This window comes from Mesoplodon mirus (genome assembly GCF_964341445.2).
Source record: "Mesoplodon mirus genome assembly, chromosome: 1".
Lineage (NCBI taxonomy): Eukaryota > Metazoa > Chordata > Mammalia > Artiodactyla > Ziphiidae > Mesoplodon > Mesoplodon mirus.
The window spans coordinates 17,985,921-18,006,046 of record NC_138976.1 but is presented as its reverse complement, the minus strand read 5'-3'; the positions used below and the strand labels follow the sequence as shown (position 1 = coordinate 18,006,046).

The following is a 20,126-nucleotide window of genomic DNA, read 5'->3' as shown; positions in this document are numbered from 1 at the left end:
ACTTAAAATCATGACTTTCACTATCTTGAGACATCAACTGGCTCCTCAAGCATAAAGAGAAAGGGAACCATATTTAGACTAGATGTACAGCATTGAGAATACTATGGAAGGAGGAAGGACAGAGGGAGATGGAATTTTCTCTCAATCCACATGTAACTGAGACAAAGTCCAACACTCCTGCCGGCCCTGCAGAAGGAGTTCTGTGAATGCATTTTCCTTCCTCCTGACACACACGCCCCCCCGCTCCACCCACTAAGATGGGTAGGGAATCAAGTGGGAAAGAGAATGGTGAGCCAGCTGGCTCCAGGGAAGACTTAAGTCCACATGGAGCTCCAACCCTGAGAGAACCAACCACTTAGGGTTGACACCTCAAGCCCCATGACTCACAGGTGTGCAAGGCCAGGGTTCAGCCCACGGGGCCCCAGTGCAAGTTTCTCCCCCTGTCAGTCCTTAGTCTTTATTAGCATCTACCAAACACCAGACACTGTCAAAGCAGCATCCTCACCTCGTCTCACTCCCGCTCCCACATCCAAATAACCACCAAGTCCTACCCGTTCTCTCTCTCAGTCAGCTCCTGAACTGTTCTCATCTGGCTCCAGTGCCACCACCCTGACTCAGGCCACCAGCCTCACTCTCCTGGGCTGCCATGCAGCTTCCTGACCATCTCCCTGCTTTCTCCTCGCCTCTCTCCAGTGTACTGTTCGCATTTCAGCCAGAGTGGTTTGTTTAGAGCACAAATGTGATCATAACAGTTCCCCTGCTCAAAGCCCTTTGTGAACCAGCGACCTCCATCTCCCTTAGGATAAATCCCACTTGTGCATTCAGGACGTCTCCCCCATCACCAGTAAGACGGATCTCCCCTTCACCTGGGCATTCTCTGTGAAAAAGTCCCTGTCACCTTTTCCAGCCACTTCACTCCTAACCATCCTTCACCATTCAGCCCAGGTAGCCCTCCTTCCAAGGACCTTTTCCTGACCCTTCCACTGTGGGCTCCGTGCCCCTCCTAGGGGTCCCCCCATTCACAGCATCGACCACACTGCATCATAATTCATTTCACATTCCCCCCCCCGCCAGGTTCTGAAATGCCTGACCACAGCTTTAATCTTCCCTGTGTTTTCAGCACTTGGGACAGTGCCAAGCACCTAATAGGTGCTCAGGAAGTGACAGGGCATGAGAAAGAGCTGCCGTGAACATCTAGGCCAATCTCCTCATTTTCCAGATGAGAAAGTCACTCACCCACCCAAGGTGACATAGCCGGTGTCGGCTGAGTCAGAATCGGAACCCAGGTCCCCCCCCCCCCAACTGTGGACAGGCTGAATCCAATAGGCAGTACCTGAAAAACTCAGGGATGTCTGTGTACCCGAGTCATTCCCATCCCCGGCTGCCAGGGAAGCAGAAGCCAGTGCCGAGAACAAGCAAAGGCCAGAGATTACCATGGCCTCACGCAGCCGATCAACTTCCCTCTCCCTCCCTTACGTAAAACTGTTGCTAACAGTTACCAGAACTGCTGAGCCGAATAATATTCTGGCCGTGGTCACGTTATCAAACCGAAACCCAGTCTGCCTGTGGCCTGCCAAGTACCTTTCATGGCCAGTTTGTATTTAAAGGAGAGGAAAATGTAAATTTATCAGACGACTCAAGCAGTTCTGTTTGGCAACTGGCAGAGAGGCCAGACACAAAGAGCAGAGGGTATTGCTTGCCGGCTAAAAGAATGAGGGAACACATGCCAAATGGGCTCCTAATACAATTGACGTTTCTAGTTTGTACTGCAAATGAATTTCCTCTACCCTCAGACCAGGGGCCTGAGAGCCAAATCGAGTATTCACCTCAGATCCCCTCTTGCTGCCTGTAAGCACAGCTGAAACGTACGGCACAGAGTATCTTGAATCAAACAGCTTGTATGGAGCGAGAACTCTTTGCTTTCCAAACAAGTTCCAGATCCTGACGAGAGAGGACAGGGACTGTTGCAGGGGAGGTTCACAGACTCCTTCCCATGGCCACTAAAAGCAAATGAGCAAATCAGACCTCGACTTCATTCATGCCTTGGGAGCCAGTATGATGCTGGATCTGGACTCTGAGTGTGAATCCTGGCTTCACCACGTACTAGCTGGAGGACTTGGGCAAGTTGTTTATTAGCTCTTTAAGCTTTAGTTTACTCATTCATAAAATGGGGGAGGGGAAATAATACTACCTACCTTATAGTTTATTTGTGAGGGTTAAATGAGGTAATGAAAGTAAGGCATGTCTATGAGTAACCCCTGGAATTGTAGAGTGTACAACCTATGCCACCGTGCATGGCAGCCTTGGGGAAGGCACAAATGAACTAGCCTGCCTTTAAGGTCACTTCTAGTGGAGAGATGCCGCATGCATCATGATGTGCCACGTGGGCTCTTACAGAGCCTGGAAACAAAGGCAGTGGCTTGAAAGTTAGCCCTCTGTCGGTAGCTAGCCCCAGAAAGTCAACCGTCATGCATGAGGCCAGGATATAGGCTGGGGAGACCAATAGGAACCATAGGAACCTGACCTCTAGCTCACGTAAACCTGTAGAATATATAGACTCTCTAGATGAGCACTACCCTGTAGAACCTTCTGCTGTGATGGAAATGTTCCATGTCTGTGCTGTGCAATAGGGTGGCCTCCAGCCATGTGTGGCTATGGACCACTTGAAACACGGCTAAGTGACTGAATGGCTAAATATTACATTTCACTTAATTTTAAATCATTCAAATTTAAATGTAAACAGCCACACTTGTATAGTGGCTACCATATTGAACAGTTCAGCTCTAGAATTTATAGTGTTATTATCCCTGTAAACCGAGACAGAGAACCTTAACAATAACAGCTTTAAAAGAAAATTTTTAAAGTATTCCTGACTGCCACACTGAAGCCACAGATTTTCTCTTACTTTAACACCTCATAATAAACTTCTGAAAAAGAAGCAATATGCCCATTTTGCAGATAAGGGAAGAAAGCTTGTGAAGCCAAGCTCTTGCCCACGGTTATGAGTTAGTAGGTGGTGTTGACTGACTCCAGGGCCCTGCTTTTCCCACCGTCTCCAGACATTTCCAGGGCAGGCGAGTGGCAAAGGACAGGGCTTCCATCTCCAGGCGACTGGGGAGAAGTGCTAATTGTCTCAGCATTTAATCTGACTCAGATGCTCCTGAGCTGTCCGAGGTGATAACACAGTGAAAAGCACTGTGGGGGGCTTTGTAGGTGATTAGGGGAGTGGGCTGTCTTGGGATGGAGACAGGGTCTGTGGGAGATGCATGCACAGGGGCTGCAGCAGGAGAGGAAGAAGCTAAAGCTGCTTTCGGAATGAAGTAATGCACTCAATGGTGGACTTTAGCAACGCAGCAGGAGCCAGAGAGGAAGGGTGGGAGTGGAGCCAGGAATGCACCCAGTTCTTTGCACAGATCACAGAGGAAGGATGTAAAAGCCTTTCTACCACTAGTGATGTGCAGCTGGCCCTGCCTTTCTGGGTCTGCTCTGGACACAGCACAGCTCTCATATGTATAATGCCTCCCAGAGCAGGGGCAGCTTCTAGTTTCAGGGTTGTCACATGCTTGCCCGAGAACGCAGGGCTTTCTAGAGGAAGTCAGAGACATCCCAGGCCCATGTGATGTTGGAGGTGGGCCAGACCTCAGAGATTTTCTACTGCAACCCACTTACCTTATAGATGGGACCACTGGAGCCCAGAGAGGGGAAGCAACGTACCTCAAGTCACACAGCAAGTTATTGATACCAGCAGAGTCAGATCTGACACAGAATCTCAGATCTCCTAACCAAGTCGTTGCACAAGCCACATTTTCTGCCCATCCTTACTCCTGGAGCTGCGTGTCACCCCTGTATCTCACTGGGAGGAAGCAAAATGCATGTAAGGGCATTGACTGGACACATAGGCAAAGAGTGAACAGCAGCTGTGATTTATTGAGCATTTACTACATTTCAGTCTGGGCTAAGTGCTTTATACAGACTACTTCATTTAAGCCCCACATCATCTGGCATTACTGTCCCGTTTTGAAGATGAGGAAGATGTGGTTCAGTGGGGTAAAGTGGCTTGCCCACCTTATACAACTAGGAAGTCCAGGTAGAACTGAGACTCCAGTTGTTAGGTCAGGCTGCCTCCAAAGCTTAACTGTTTACATCCTGCACTTCACCTTGTGGTTCTGCCTTGCTCTGATGTTGCCATGTTTCTCTCTGCCATTGTTATGTTTATTTTCATTTCTGCTAAGTAGAAAGAGTCTAGGTCTCCCTCTCCACTCACCCCCCAGCCTCTCCTCCCCACCTCCCCTCCCCTGCGTTGTAGTAAAGCTCAGAGGCTTACAGGAAGAGGTCTGGCTCTGGCCCCGATGACCTGCGTGACTTGCCTGCTGGCTCCCTATTTTGGTGGCTGCCATTTCTAAGATGTGGGTGATGCTTGGGCTGATTCTGAAGTTCCCTTAGAGACAGTGCAACAGGGTGCTTAAGAACTCAGCTAACCCTTAGAGAGCTTGATGTGTGTGTTAAGCTCTGAATGCTTCACGTAACCTAACTCACCTAATCCTCGTGGTGACTTTCTCAGGCCGTGAACTGCAGGCTTACTTAACCGTTGAGGAAACTGAGGCAGAGAGAAGTTAAGGAACTTCCCCAAGTCTACACAGTGGCAAAGTTGCAGAGATGGGATTTGAACCTGGGCAGCTGGCTTAAGTCCATACTCTTAACCATTACACCAATATCATTTAAAAACTCATCTTTCACTTCCTAGCTGAGCCTCAGTTTCCAAATCTGTAAAAGGGACATAATTTCTACACTAACTACATTGTTAAAAGCACTTTTAAATGTGCGTAGAACACTTGGCACCTACTAGGTATTTGATACTATATTATATGCCTTCGGCCCTTTGGGGACCTGTGTAGCTAAAGAGGGGTCGAGAGAGCACAGTATGCTTTTTTACAGATGGATGCACAGGCGCAGAGAGGCACAATGCTTTGCTGAGGGATGCTCAGCCCCCTGGTGAGAATTTTCACCCTGGCATGCAGCACTGTGCGTTTGGAGCCAAGTACACACAGTGGGTCCCCTGCCCGTGATCTCTGGTCTTCCCAGGTGGGGTCCTCAGTGTCAGGTCATCTTTGATCAAACTAGACTCAGCATCATGGGTCTACTCTGAGGGTCTGCGCCAGGTGGTAGGCAGCCCTGAGTGCACCAAGATCTATTCCCAGAGGAGGACTCGAAAATCTGGAGAGGCTCCAGAAGGTCTGCTGTGCAGAGGGCACAGTAGCGGGGAAGGTATGGTGGTAGGAAGCAAGAGAAGTGTGCAGGAGAGACAGGTGACCACAGACTAGCAGGAAGGACATGCGTGTAGCAAGAGATGGCACTGGACGTGTCATCTGGGTTCCACTCTAGAAGCCCGCCCTGGACTGCCAGCCCTCCAGTAAGCCTTGTTTGAAAGTCCAGTCCAGAAGGATTCGGTCCTCTGTAACACCGATTTAGTCAGCAGCAGAAAGTGCCCGATGAACTGGGCAGGAGGGAGAGAGTCAAGAGGCAGCAAGACCAGTACCTTTATGCCCCCACCTTCTATAGTGGAGCCTCCCGAGTCTGAAATGCCCTGAGCAGATTCCAGTCAGTTCTGATACATTCTCTGTTGCAAACCGAGCTCTCCAGCCAGCTCTGGCCCACATAGTGCTGAGGTCTGCAGCCCTTCAGGGGCTGGAGGCCAAATGCATCATAGGCCCAGGCCAAGGCTCCAGGAAATTGGGGTCAATTTCCTACTCCCATGAGGGCCCAGCAGAATCACGGGGCCTGGGGCTCTGGGAGGGAGAGTCGGGGTTCTCTGAAGCCACATGAAGCTGCCTACACTTTCCCTGAGTTCACATGGAACCTCTGGGTGGACTCAGCAATCATCCCACAGCTGCGTGCTCGGGATGGGCCACCCTTCTCGATGGCCACAGAGGCTTCCACCACAACTGGACCCTCCTCATGCTGGTCCACGTGAGGCCCAGAGAGGGGCCCCCTTTCTCTCTAAATCCCCTCTCCTTGCAGCTGTTTCCTCAGACAGGGGAGCTTCAGCCTGCATCAACCCTTTCCAAGAGTTTATTTTTTCATATGTGCACTCATTCATTTATTCTCATATTCATTCATTTCTTCATTTACTCATTTCTTGATTCACGCATTCATTTCTCTTCTTGTGTTTTAAACCAATTCCTTCCATAACTGTCACCTGTTGACTCCATATTTTGTTAAACAGTTCTTGAGTGAACAAAAATACTGAGTGACGAATGAATGGACCAGAGGCCAGGACCTATTAAGTGTTGTGGAAGGCCCCGGGGATGCAGGGATGACTAAGGAGCTCACCGTCTAGGAGGGAGCAGATGATAGAGAGGCAGTGGGTGTCAGAAACCTTCAGGTAGTGTTCTCTGCAGGACCGGGGTGGCATTAGGACAGGATGGCTTGTGCCAGAAAAGGTCTGTGCCAGTGTTTGGGCAAGAGGGCAGGGGAGAGGGACAGAGCAGACAGAAGGAGAAGCACGGCCGTGTGACACCTCACGTGGTGCATTCAAGAATGCAGGCAATTGACGGAGTTCAAGGTTAGCGGTAGTGCCGCGGGGAGCAGGGAGCTGGAGAATCAGGCAGAGTTAAGGCTCTGAGCGCTCTGGAGGCCAGACGCAGGGGCTTGAGTGGCAGCTGAAGGGCATGGGAGCCATTCTTCAGACATTTTCATTGGTGCAGCGTGGCCAGCTGCTCTGGCCTCATGTAGAGTTTCTCTTCTCATCCTAAACGTGAAAGAGGGAGATGCTTTACAGTTTGTTCTCACACAGGAGGCCCCACTGTGCAGAGACGACCCGTGATTCTGCAGTTCCACGGGGTAGAGTCCAGCCTCCATAAGTGGCTGTTTAAGGCTCCACACCTTACCTGCCGTACCTGCTCCTCCCAACTCCCTCCCTCTCGAACTTGCATGTGCCCACAGCTGTCCTTCCCTCCCTGTTCTGCCTGATTCCACACAGAATCTTGAAAACTCTTTTCCGTATGTCACCTCCTCTCAGAGGCCCTCCCAGCTTGCCCCTCACATCCGGTTATTCTTGCCGGGTGCACACAGTGCAGTCACTGAGCACGGTCACGCTGGCGTGGCTGGCGGCTCACGGGAGTGTCTTCCCTCCCAGCTTCCTGGGGCACACGCTGGCTCACTTCATCTCACGACCCCACGGTCCTGAACCCAGAGTGGACACTAAGAAACGGTCTTTGGATTTAGGGGTGGTTCTGAAATTTCGACAAAGCTGGACACCTCCCGTTAGAATCTTAGATGTGCAAAGCGGTTTGGGGGAGGGACCACGTCTGCAGGCTGCCTTTGCCCGTGACTTTGCAGAAGATTGAGAGATGGGAAATGTTGCCTATTTTAAAGAATCAGAGGGGCAGGCACAGATGGAAGTATCCCCCCCACCCACCCTCTTGGTGCCGTTATTGCTGGAATGGAATGGAGCAGAAGGGAGGAAGGGAAGGAGAAGGAGAGGAGGGAAGCCCTGGAAGAGAAAGCTCCTCAGCGGAGCCAAGGTTGCCTACTTAGCACGTGGCAGAGCCCTGGCCTGGGACGCTTTCTCATCGATTGAGAGGAAGCGAGCCTTGGTGTATTCCTGTCTCCTTCCAAACAGTTCCAGGACCCATGTTTACTCACGGTACACGTTGGGGGTGCACGTGGGCCCCACCTTCTCAGTTAAAAACAACAAACAAGCAGAACAAATTTCTCCGATTGAAATCTCTGAAAGAGCACTACTGAGATTTAGGAAACCTGGGAGTTAAACTCTCCAGGATGCTCTGAGCAAGTTTGTTCCCACACTGAGTCCTCAGTTTTCCTGTCTGTAAAATGGAGATATTACAGTTCCTCTGTCTGAGGGTGGTTGGGTTTCCACCACTGTTAAGAACTTGTTTTTTTAACATTTTCAGAGCTCTGGGGAGATGCAACACTCAGAGGCTTCTTCTGTGGAGGGTGGGGTCTCTCTTGGTCCTGACTGTGCTTCTGTGGCGTTCAGGGGCACGGGAGCAACGTCATCCACTGCCGGAAAGATGGCACCTGGAGCGGCTCCTTCCACGTCTGCCAGGAGATGCAAGGCCAGTGCTCAGCCCCGGACCTGCTCAACAGCAACCTGAAGCTGCAGTGCCCTGAAGGCTATGCCATCGGTACGACGGGCGTGTCGGGTTGAGCGGTGGGAGGGCACGTCCTTCCAGGAGCTCGGGGCTCACCCCCTGCCGAGGACTTGGGCAGCCGTACTGTGTGAGACCTTGCATGAGGCACTGGGGAAATGGAGAGGAATGAGACCAGACCCTGTCCTCCCAGAGAGAGAGTTCAGGGCATGGATGTTGGCAAAGCAGTGTTGGGTGAGCGTGCACAGTTACACTAGAGTACAGAACAGCTGACCGGTGCCTCCGGGGACACAGAAGGCTCCCAGAGGAAGGGATGCTTATACAGGGATTTGCAAGAGCTTGTGGGGCAAGAAATGGCATTCCAGGCAGAAGGAATCATATGGCAGAGGGAGGGAGGTATGAAAACACGCATCCTGTTTAGGGAAGCAGTAGTGGTCCAGTGTGGCGGCCTTTGTTATTAATCTTAAAGTTTACGTAATGCTGACCGTTCGTAGTACCGACCGTGGGTCAGTGCTGCACCAAGCACTTTAGAGGCATTATCTCGTATCCTCTCAATAACCTTTAACAGATGAGGAAATTGAGACTCAAAGGGATCTTTGCAACCTCTCCTTCCCCAAAGCCTGAGTTCTTTCCATGGCATTCCAGTTGCCTCCTAAATAAGGATGAATAGTGTTTTCAGAATACTCTTTGCGTGGTGATAGGCCAGCTTGCCAAGTGAAGGGAGACAACCTGGGGTTTGATGCCAGGAGTTTGCCTGGTTGAAACCAGGTGTCTGGACAGACGCATCAATCACAGGCCCGCGGCTTTCTGGGGAGCTGGGTGTGCATTGAGTCTAATCTCGGTTGAGGGCAGTGATACTGACCTCTTGGGCTGATTCCCTAATTGACCATGATGAAGAGCCCAGGGTATTGGATGTCCTTTCTCATGGCCAATCCTGGGACAGTCACCAGGGATGTCTGGAGCAGACGGTTATCTGTGCAGACACTCACTCCCAGCCACAGAGTCAATGTGTCCCTCACCTAGTAAAACGAGTTATCGTTTCATGTCCAGAAGGGAGGGCCATGGCTGGAGAGCAGAGGCGTGAGGGGGCCTGACCCCTTCCTTTTAAAGATGGAAACATGTACAGAGGTTCTTCACCTAAACTTAGAGTAGGGATCAACCCTCCTGTGTTAGTCCAGGACGGCTCAGAAAACACCCACAGACATGGTTGCTGTCCCTGCTGATTCCAGAGGTACTTTAAGGTCTTGCCGAGCCACCCATCCAAAGGACCCTGACCAGGAGGGTTGCAGGGAGGTGGGGTGTATAGGACCTGCCAGTATAAGCTTTCTAGAAAGTTGGGGCAACAGGTGTAGCAATGGCCAGTAGCTTTGGCTGTTCCATCCCAAGGCCAAGGCTTTCTCCTCCATTATCCCTGAAGGGTCTTCATGGCTCTGGACACTTCTGTCTGTGATGGGGTCCCTGTCCCCAATTCAGTCAGGGCATGCACGTGAATACTCAGTCACACCCACGGCTGGCCTTGAGCAACCCTGGGAGAAAAAATTCTGATGATAAACAGACCTCCTGCATGTCTGCATCCGCTGACACATTCAACCACATATATTCATATATGCACAAATGCTTAACAACCAGATGCAAACACACACATCACGTGGTGAGCCCATGCCTAGCACGTACACTTCAGCGAGACACCACACAAATTCGTCACCCATAAACCTACGTGTAGCTCGCACACACATACACAAACACACCTCGTGGCCCCTTTGTACCTGTATTGTGTGTACCTGTCACAGGCACATGAAAATGAGCCAGAATGCCTGGCTCTCTGCTGGCCCGCAGAATGGTCAAGAGGTAGGGGGAGGGGGTGATGGTAGCATTTGCTTTACCCACTGAGCTTTTTCATGGTCAGAGCAGAAAGGGAAAGCAAGCTGTCTGACATCGGAACCTGAATCTCCTTCCCTTCCTCCTGCTCCCACGGCCATGCAGATGCCAGTTTTATGAACACGGTGACCCGGGATGGGTGGTGGGCAGGTGAGGGCACACGGGGAGAGCTGAGAGAGTAAGAGCGGCCTGGGGCACTGAGGGGGGTGGCCGGCGGACGGAGGGGAGAGGCTTCTCTTCCCCACTCCCCAGGCGGCTCTCCCTCCTCCCGTATTCTGAGCCCCTCCCTGGGGAGAGCCCACCTCACCAAGGAGAGGGACTCGCCCAAGGGCCTGGTAAGCAGGGCAGGGGTGATGCATGTGTCCAGCTTGGTGGCTGGGGGCCACGTGCTGGAGCCACCCAGAGCAGCTCTTCTAGGGTCCCTCCCCGAGCAGCCTGGGGAGGCTTCTGTGGCAGTAAGGGGTCCTCAGAAATTTATTACTGCCACCAAGGCCGCTGCCACCATCGGTGCTCCTCCCGGGAAGGGGAGGGGGGGTTGCCGAGGTCACCACTCTGTAGTGATGCCGGTTAGGGCTCATATATCACAACACAGCAGCCTGGTCCTGAGGCCCAGAGCTGCGGCACGGGGGAGGGAAGTGCCGAGGGGGAGGGAAGTGCTGAGGGGGAGGTGCGGGGAGAGAGAAATTAGGATGTGACTGCTGCGTAATGCGGCGGTGGCCTCCTGTGTTGACCAGGTCTTTTCTTTCCCCCTTTTGGGATAAATAACCGTCGTCTGCTTCTCAGAGGCTGCGTCTTCTTTTCTCAAAAGGGTCTTATCTTCGCAGCCTTGTTCCATCCTTGCTCCCTAAAATCTTCAGAACTGATCTCGTGACAGACACACACCACTGAGCCTCTCTGACTGCTTAGGGATCCCCCTTATTCTCACCACGCATCTTGTTTGTCTTTTTGTGTGTCCCCCGTTTCTTTTCTTTCTTCTGCCCCTCCACCCCTCTCTGTCCCCTTCCACTGCTGCCTTCTTTTCTCTTCCCTCTGTGTCTCCGCCGTATCCATCGCTGGGCTTGGAATTCAGAGAGGAGAGGTGCGGGCTTTCATTCATGGCCCCCACTCGCCAGCTCTGCGACCCAAGCCCGCACACTGCACGCTGTCCCCTCTGAGATGGATGCGATGACACTGGGTGTGCAGGGGAACGAGTGACGGGCGAAAACCACCTGGCAAGACCGGGAGGACCCCCATGCCCACCTTCTGGGCTCAGTGGCCCCATGTTTACATTAAAGAGGTTCCAGAGATTGTCCTGGACCCGCCACCCACCCTTGCTACCTCTTTAGATTCTGTGAGTCTCTTAGATTGAAGAGGATGACAAGGTGGCAACAGGAAGGGCACTGGATAAGCTATATCTATATATACAAGCGTCTGTGTACGTATAGCTGCATGTATGCATAAACATATATACATACTGTGTGTATACACGCACACACACACACGTTTGGAAGGGAGCCTTTAGAACGGCTCACAGCATAGGATATTTTTCAAGAGAGTTGACTCTTGGGCTTCCCTGGTGGCGCAGTGGTTGAGAGTCTGCCTGCCGATGCAGGGGACGCGGGTTTGTGCCCCGGTCCGGGAAGATCCCACATGACGCGGAGTGGCTGGGCCCGTGGGCCATGGCCGCTGAGCCTGTGCTCCGTAACGGGAGAGGCCACAACAGTGAGAGGCCCGCGTACTGCAAAAAAAAAAAAAAAAAAGAGAGAGAGAGTTGACTCTTGTAAACCATTTAGTGTTCAAGGGGGTCTTGGCACTAAGGCAGGGGAATGACCTCCTTGGGCCCCTGGTCATATTCTGACACATCAGTTCTTTGTCCACATGAATGAGCACCTTTTTTGGAGTCCTGGGGACATCCCATGGGATGAGCTTGATTTTTAGGAGACTTCAGAATCAGTGAGGTCAGGACAGGGAACGTATGAGTCCCATTACAGTCATCGTGCTAACCCACAGCTTGAAGTCAACTGAAGAAGCCCCTGGACCAACGGCTTCTGTGTACTCACCCCATCCCTGTCGGTCGTGGCGCCATCACCGACTCACTGCCTGACTCACGTTTTCATCCCTTTATCCACTTACTCAGTCGTGTATCCATTCACTCATCCATCTAGGTACCCACTTCCTCCACCACGAGGTGCCTCATTCATCGTTCACTCATTGCGCCAGTCACCCATTCATTCATTCACGCTTTCATTTCCTCAACCACCTGTGCACCCGTGCACTCTTGTCCCTTTCACTCACTTCGCAGATGCTTACTGAGCGCCTACCATCCGCCATGCACAGTGCCAGGCTCTGGGCCTAGAAGGGGGAGCACAGTGAGGGGGTTTGGCCTGTCAGGGATGGAGGTTTTCTCCGAGCAGGCGACACGTGGATTGAGGTCTGGAGGGTCATTAACTGGTCACACGCTAGTTGAAGAGGAGCGGGGATGGTCTTGAGGGCACAGAGGAGGGCTGAGTGCAAGCTGTGTGGGAGGAGGAGGTGTGGGGCTGAGACGTGGATGCTGCATTCACAGGCTCACCGTTCATTGGGTTGACGCCTGCTGAGCAGACCCTGGGTGTCAGGCACTGGGTTAGGCTCAGAGAGGAACCGCTCCCATCCCTGCCCTCCCAGGGCATCCCTGTTACCGGGGAGAGGAGGGACGGGGTGAGGCCAGCACTGGAGTGAGATTCCTCAGTGCCAAGCACCGCTGTCACTCAGCTGCAGAAATCAGGGCAGGCTTCTTGGAGGATTTGAACTGGACTTTGACGAACTGGTAGGATTTGACCGTGCAGAGGCAGATCGGGGGGCCGATTCGGGAGACAGGACGAACAGGAACAGAAGTACAGAGGCGAGGAAGTGTGGGACTCCGAGCGAAACCAAGCACAGTCCGGTTAGTGGGAGGGTGTGAAGGTGGTTCGTGGGAGATAAGGTTGACCAGACCGTGGGAGGCCATGGATGCTGAGCAAAGGGATTTGGACTTCTTCCTGGATGTGGGGAACCTTTGAAAGGTTTCTGAGCAGAGGAGGAGCAAGACCAACCTGGGCTGAGGGCTGCTGAGCGCCGTGGTGTGTGCCAGCTGCACTGGAGGCAAGAGAACGGTCAGGGAGACCAGAGGTGGCGCTGCTGGGGCGTTCACTCCTGCCCACTGCCCTTGAGGGTGGGCGTCCCCACTCACTGGGGACCAGGGAGCGGCAGGGTCCACTCTGGAGGGTGGGGCAGCCCCTGGCATCAGGAGACGGGGGCTGAGCCGCCACCTCACTCTTGGCTTCCCCTCAGGGTCGGAGTGTGCCACCTCGTGCCTGGACCACAACAGCGAGTCCATCATCCTGCCAGCGAACGTGACCGTCCGTGACATCCCCCACTGGCTGAACCCCACACGGGTGGAGGTGAGTGACTGGGGCCGCCCACCTGCGGCTCAGGGAGGGAAATGACCTTGTTGACCACTTATACGCTCTGGTCCTGCCTTAGTCCCTCTACATACGTGAAAGCAACTAACGGTCACACCTGCTCTGTGGGGTGAAGACTTGTTCACCATCATTTTTCCAGCCCTTAAGTGTTTAATACCTTCCCTCTGACAGGCCCTGTGCTACGGATCTTTTATTTACTGTCCCACTGAATCCTGATGACAGCCTAGGAGTCAGAGGACAAATGCGCCCAGTTTACAGATGAGGAAACTGAGGCCCCGAGAACACCTAGGTAGAAAGAGCAGAGTCAGGTCCCAAACCTGTGTCTGCCTGACTGGAAAGTCCTCACTCGTCAGGATGGTGCTCTTGGCTTCTCTCATACAAGCTCTCGGATATTCCATAGCCTAGGCGTCTGGTATCTTTCTCGTGCCTTGCTCATTTGGTGGAAAGCAATGAATATGTGATACGGGGAACTAGTAACACCAATTGTGTACGAAGCACCTACCGTGTTTGTGCACCCGGAGCTTAGCATACGAGGTCCGAACGAGGTTCAGACCTCCACTGGTCTCTCGGGATGGTTATGAGGAGTGAGGGCCACTGTCTGCATTCTCCCCTTGTGGACACTGAGACCTCAGGAGCGGGCGACGGCCCAGGGTGAGGGCTCGACCCCAAGCCTGCATCCAAGGGCTGTGCTCTTCCCACGATGCCAGGCTGCTGTGGCCCCGGCTGGAAGGCCATGTTCACATTGGGGCTGGCCGCTCCCACGTTCCTGGGTGTCACCCGATCAGTCGGGACCCCACTCTTGTCCTCCGGGGCAGCACGATCCCAGGCCTCACGTGCCAGCTCTGGGCACTGGCCCCTCACGCTGGAGGAAGTGAGAGAGGCAGGGCTGCAGGGCAGGTTCAGCCTTTCTGCCGGGGCGCTGGAGGCCTTGCCGTCTGCCCGCCCGCTGCACATCCCGATGCCGGGTGCACTGGTTCCCCGATGAGCCGAGAGCACGGCTGTGAGGGCTTACGCAGCACTCTGCACCTGTGGACCTGGCGCTGGGCCTGGCCAGCTCCCCCCTGCTCCCCCGTGCGCCCCAGGGCTCTCCGCCCCTGCTTCCTCGTCCTCCCCCGCTACCACTCTCTGCCCGTCTCCAGCTTCATTCCTTCCCCTGCCGCTTTCTTCACGCTCTTTCCCTCCCTTGTCCCCATACCTCTGTGACCTGCCCGCGTACTTTCCCTCCATCCCCGCTGTTCTCTCCGTCTCTCTCCGTCTCTCTCTCTCTGCCTGACTCTCCCAGACCTGCACGAGCGCGCCCTGCTTCCCTGACCTCATGCACTCAGCCTGCCTCTCCCCACTCCTGACCCAGAGTCCCCAGATAGATTCTCCCCAAGCACCCATGTACTCCGATGGGCTGTACACGCCCAGGCGCACGCATACAGAGGCTGTATGTCAGAGTCTCAGGGAAGTTGGAGGTCATCAGATACACGCCCCTCATTGTACAGATGGAGAAACTGAGGCTCAGAGAGGGAGGGGACTGGGCCAGGTCACCCCAGGAAGCAGAGCCAGGATCTTGACCGGGAGCTCCTTGCGCTCCATCCCGCCCTGCCTCTAGTCCACCCTGACTTCCACCCAGCAAAGGCAGGGACCTACACTCTACACAGAGCACAGGAGACCCCGCTCACATCCCGTGTGCCTGGGACCCACACCGGGTTCCCCGACCCGTCTCCCCCTCAGACCTTCCCTCGTTGCCCCCGGGTGAATTCCCACCCTTCCCTCTGTGAGCCCCGGGCACTAAAGGGTTGAGTTATAATTCACTGTGAAATAAATCCAGGGATTTGAAAGTCTGCAATGCACCCCCCTCGTCAGTCGCCCACCCGCTGCCTGCCTGCTCCAGCCCCCCACCCAGTTCCCTGGTCCGCCGGCCTTTATTGATGCCGGCCTACCCAGAGAGCCATAACGAGGCTCAGACCTCCACTGGTCTCCGGAGGCCTCATTATCCAGGAGGAAAAAATGTGCTAGAAAAAGGGAGGAGGGCGAAAGGCAGAGATTGATGATTTCCAGGAATCAGGCAGAAAAGCTGGCCTCTGCTGCACCCCTGCCCCTTCTGTGGTGAGCGCCGCAGGCGCTGCCAGGCCAGAGCAGGCCCTGGATCGCTCCTGTGCTTTCCGAGGGTTCACCTCTGAGCGCCAGCACAAGGCAGACGGTCGGGGCCGAGGTTCTGCTCCAGCTACTGTCACCTTTGTCCCCAGCATAAGAGAGTGAGAGATGACAGCTGACATTTAATGGATGCCTGCTGTGAATCGGGCATTGGATCAGACACCTTCCCGCCTTGATTTGCACACACCCACACCCACACCCACACACATACACCTGTGAGGTGGGAATTAGACTCCATTTTTCCAGTAGAGGAAATGGAATCTCAGAGATAGAAGCCACTTGCCTACGAGGAATTGAAAAGAGACCAGGTCAGTCTGATGCTGCCGTTGACTCCTCCAGCTACCCGTGCTGCCTCTACGATAATAATAATAATAAAGGCAAAGTGTTTACGATCGCTTACCAGCCGGTAAATAATTCACAACTGGCTCTCCACAAAAATACGCCCTCTGATTTGTAGCACTTGCCAATTTCTGAGGCGTAAGTATTCTCACCATAGCAGATTTCTGGTTTTCCACATGGCTGTCGCTCAACACAAGTAGCACGAGATCAACACTGTTGCCTCTCGTAAGCCCACGCAAGCCTGCTGCGACCCCACCACTGGCACTCACCGTGTGACAGGCTCTGTTTTAAGCACTTTACGGGTATTGGCACATATGACGAGAACGAGGACCACCTAGATGAGTGGAATGTCAGCACTGAGATCGCGTGCAGGATGGGTGGCCTGCGTGAAGGCGGGCCCGTGCCCACCTTATTTACCCTGGTGCACCCCCCAAGTGCCCAGCACACAGTAGATGCTCCCTAAATGTTTATGGTGGCTGAGTCAGGTGACCAGGGTTCAACACCTGCTTGCTATATGTGCCAGAGTTGCCCCATCTGTGAAACAAGAGCTAGACTGAAATCAAGAGTCACAAACTCACACACCGATGGGAACCAGACAGGTGCGATAACTGGGTGAAGCAGCCCAAGCATGTGATTTTGTATTTTAAATACTGAGGCATAGTATCGGGCTGGCCAAAAACCTTGGTCGGGTTTTTCTGTAAGATGTTATGGAAAAACCCAAACGAAATTTTTGGCCAACCCATAGCAGTAGCAGTATTATTTACTATAAATACATCAGACAGACACAGAGGGATTTAAAGAAAATAAAACAACTGCCCATGTGCATACTGCCCAGCTTAAGAAATGAGATATTACAAATGCAGTTCAAGTTTTTCCTGTTGAGATTAAGCTCACATGCTAATCTTAAGCATTAGGCTTGATCCATTTTTATGTTTGTGTCCACTCGTGAAACCCAGATCAGGGTGGGGACCTTTCCAACTCCCCAGAGAGGCCTTCCCTTCTCCATGGCAGGCAGTACCCACACCACCAAGATATTGGTTTTGCTTATTTTTGAACTTCATGTTACTGGAATCTTAGAGTATATATCTGATGAAATTCTTTTTAGGCATATGTTTTACCTTCATGAAGAAAAAGACTCTGTCCTTTATTTCCTTTAAGTTCTCCCCCCTTTGAAGCCCCCTCCCACGTATGCAGTTTTGAAAGAAGTAGAGATACAGAGAAACCTTCCTCTAATGTAATAAGCAAGACAGTGCAAACTCTCAATGATAGCTGGAAACACCCCTCAGGCTCAATGCTGGAGAGACTGCAGGGAATGGTGGAGACTGTGGTCAACTGTGGAAAACACGCTGGCTGCCAAAGGGGGAGCCTCTAGCTGAGTGTGACAGTGTGGAAATGTGGATTCAGTGTGGCCAGATTTTTCTTTTTTCCTTGAGTACAAGAAATCTGGAGTTTTTAAAATATGAAGTCTCTCATGTTTTATATATTGGCAACTGATTTTGACTTTTGTTAAGCACTCTGTGTGCCAAACCAAACATTTCTGTGGGTTGTATAGCCCGGAAGCTGTTGGCTTGCAACCTCTGGATGAGACAGACTCTTCCAGGCTGGACATCCAGAATTTAGGGGGGCAGCTTCTCTTCCATCAGCTCCTAAGGAGCACCTCCAATCTGCCCTGCACTGCCCCTGCTCAGGGTGCCGAGAAGGCTTCCCAACAGGAAGTGCCACTCACAACCTCAGAGGCTTATCGTGCCTCTAGGTAGCTGGGATCCTGGCTTTTTAAAGAGCTTCTGAAAAAGGGGATGGAAGGAGGAAAGAAAAGAAGAGAAGAGGGCTTCCCTGGTGGCGCAATGGTTAGGAATCTGCCTGCCAGTGCAGGGGACACGGGTTCGAGCCCTGGTCCGGGAAGATCCCACATGCCGCGGAGCAACTAAGCCTGTGCGCCACAACTACTGAAGCCCGCGTGCCTAGAGCTTGTGCTCCGCAACAAGAGAAGCCACTGCAATGAGAAGCCTGCGCCCCGCAACAAAGAGTAGTCCCCGCTCACTGCAACTAGAGAAAGCCCACGTGCAGCAGCGAAGACCCAGTGCAGCCAAAAATTAAATAAATGAATAAATAAATGTATTTTAAAAAAGAGAAGAAGAAAGGGAAGGAGGGAGGAGAAGGAAGAGAGGGAATTAAGGAAAGGAGAGGAAAGTACCATTTATTGACTCTCTGTGACATGTAGGCACTGTTTGTGAGGCAGTTCCATATATGACCTTCATGTGTCTTCACACTCCAAGGAGATAAGTATTGTCACCATTTTACAGATGAAGAAGCTGAGGTTCTGAGGTTGTCACTGCCCAATTCACATAACTCATGTGATTGAATCAGGATTAGAACCCAGGGCTAATTCTCATGCATTCTGTTCTGCAAGGAAACTGCCTTACACGTTATAAATAATAAACATATGCAATACATCAGACAAAGGATGTGAAATTCATTCCTTGAAGAGAAGGCATCAGTATGGAAAACCCTGCTGAGAGTCTAAAGGTCCGAGGTAGAATGGTTCTGATTGCATACGAAGTCCAGCCTGTCCACTGTGCTGAAGGAGCTGTCCTGTGCCCTGGAGGGGAAGCCCGTAGACGGAGGGGTGTGTGCAGAGACCAGCGATTCCTCGTTCACTCCTGGACACACTCAGACATTTCACTCATTTGGTCATTTGTTCATTAACTCATTCAATGAATATCGATTATGCACCTCCAAATGGTAGGTATTCTTCAAACAAGGGATACAGAGTGGAAAATGCCTAGGTTTTTAAAAAGCTGACCCAGAAGAAAGCCAGGAACTCCATAACAGATAACAAAAGCAGAAATAAATTACATAATTCACTCATAGAAGGTCCTATAAATCAAGGAAAAATAAAGGGAAAAGAGGACTCATCCCAGAAGACATCAGAAGGGGAGTCAGGTCTGGGCCTTAGGATGAGGGGGTCCTTTTAAGATACTTTCTCATGTCTTTGGCTCTGCCTGGGGCCAGACTTGTCTGGGCTTCAGCTTTTAAACACTCTGCCTCTACTACATTTGTCTCGAAGCCTCTCTACCTCTCTGAGCCTTGGTCTTTCCAGCGGTCAAAAGAGTAACCTTTTTTATGCTTACGAGTTTGGAGGCTGGAGGAATTTGAAGGAGAATATAGTTTTCAAACTACAGACGTGGAAATAAGACAGATGTGAGTTTAATTCCTGACTGTCATTACCTATGTGTATGATTTGGGGCAGGTTATTTAACTTCTCTGTGCCTCAGTTTCCTCTTGTGTAAACCAGAGTCAAACACCATGTGTAAATACTGTATGGTAATCACTTATATGTGGAACCGAACAATAACACAGATGAATCTATATACAAAACAGAAACGGACTCACAGACATAGAAAACAAACTTATGATTACTAAAAGGGAGAGGGAGGGAGGGACACATAGGAGTATGGGATTAACAGATACAAACTACTATACGTAAAATAGATAAGCAGCAAGGATTTACTATATAGCACAAGGAGTTATATTCAGTATAATAACCTATAATGGAATATAATCTGAAAAAAATAACTGAATCAGGGCTTCCCTGGTGGCTCAGTGGTTGAGAGTCCGTGTGCTGATGCAGGGGCCGTGTGTTTGTGCCCCGGTCCGGGAAGATCCCACATGCCGCCGAGCGGCTGGGCCCGTGAGCCATGGCCGCTGAGCCTGTGCGTCCGGAGCCTGTGCTCCGCAGCGGGAGAGGCCACAATGGTGAGAGGCCTGCGTACCGCAAAAAAAAATAATAATAATAACTGACTCATTTTGTTGTACACCTGAAAAAAACGTACCTATCTCATAGTTATGGTAAAAATGAAATGAGATAAAAGCGCCGAGCACAAGGCTTGGAGCATAATATACCCTTAATAGAGGGTTTTGTGTTGATGAGAAGGATGATGATGATGGGTTGTTAGTGGTACCGTGACAATAAGGATGGTGGTGGTGGTACTCGTGGTGGTGATGATGCTGGTCCTGGTGTTGTTGATGACGATGGTGGTGGTGGTGCAGATGGTCATTACAGCCAGGAAGAAAAGACGGTCTATTCTTCCTATGCAGCAAGGCAGAAAAGAAAGCTGTCTTACAAAACCTGATCTGAAAGGGCTCTGACTGGGCTAGAGGTCCCACGGGCATCAAGAGGAATAAGGCTGGCATTTGAGGGGCCCCACTGGGATCTCCCAACATATGGTATAAACAG

The 20,126-nt window shown here is 51.9% G+C and overlaps 1 protein-coding gene across 1 annotated transcript in view; it reads left to right on the top strand.

The window, feature by feature from the left end:
• The window catches only part of PAPPA (pappalysin 1), a 255,383-nt gene that overhangs the window by 195,725 nt on the left and 39,532 nt on the right, over positions 1 to 20,126 (top strand). The window contains exons 18-19 of the mRNA XM_082621426.1: positions 8,000 to 8,147; positions 13,278 to 13,387. Coding sequence (XP_082477552.1) covers positions 8,000 to 8,147; positions 13,278 to 13,387 — 258 coding nt within the window. The remainder of the gene's footprint in view (positions 1 to 7,999; positions 8,148 to 13,277; positions 13,388 to 20,126) is intronic.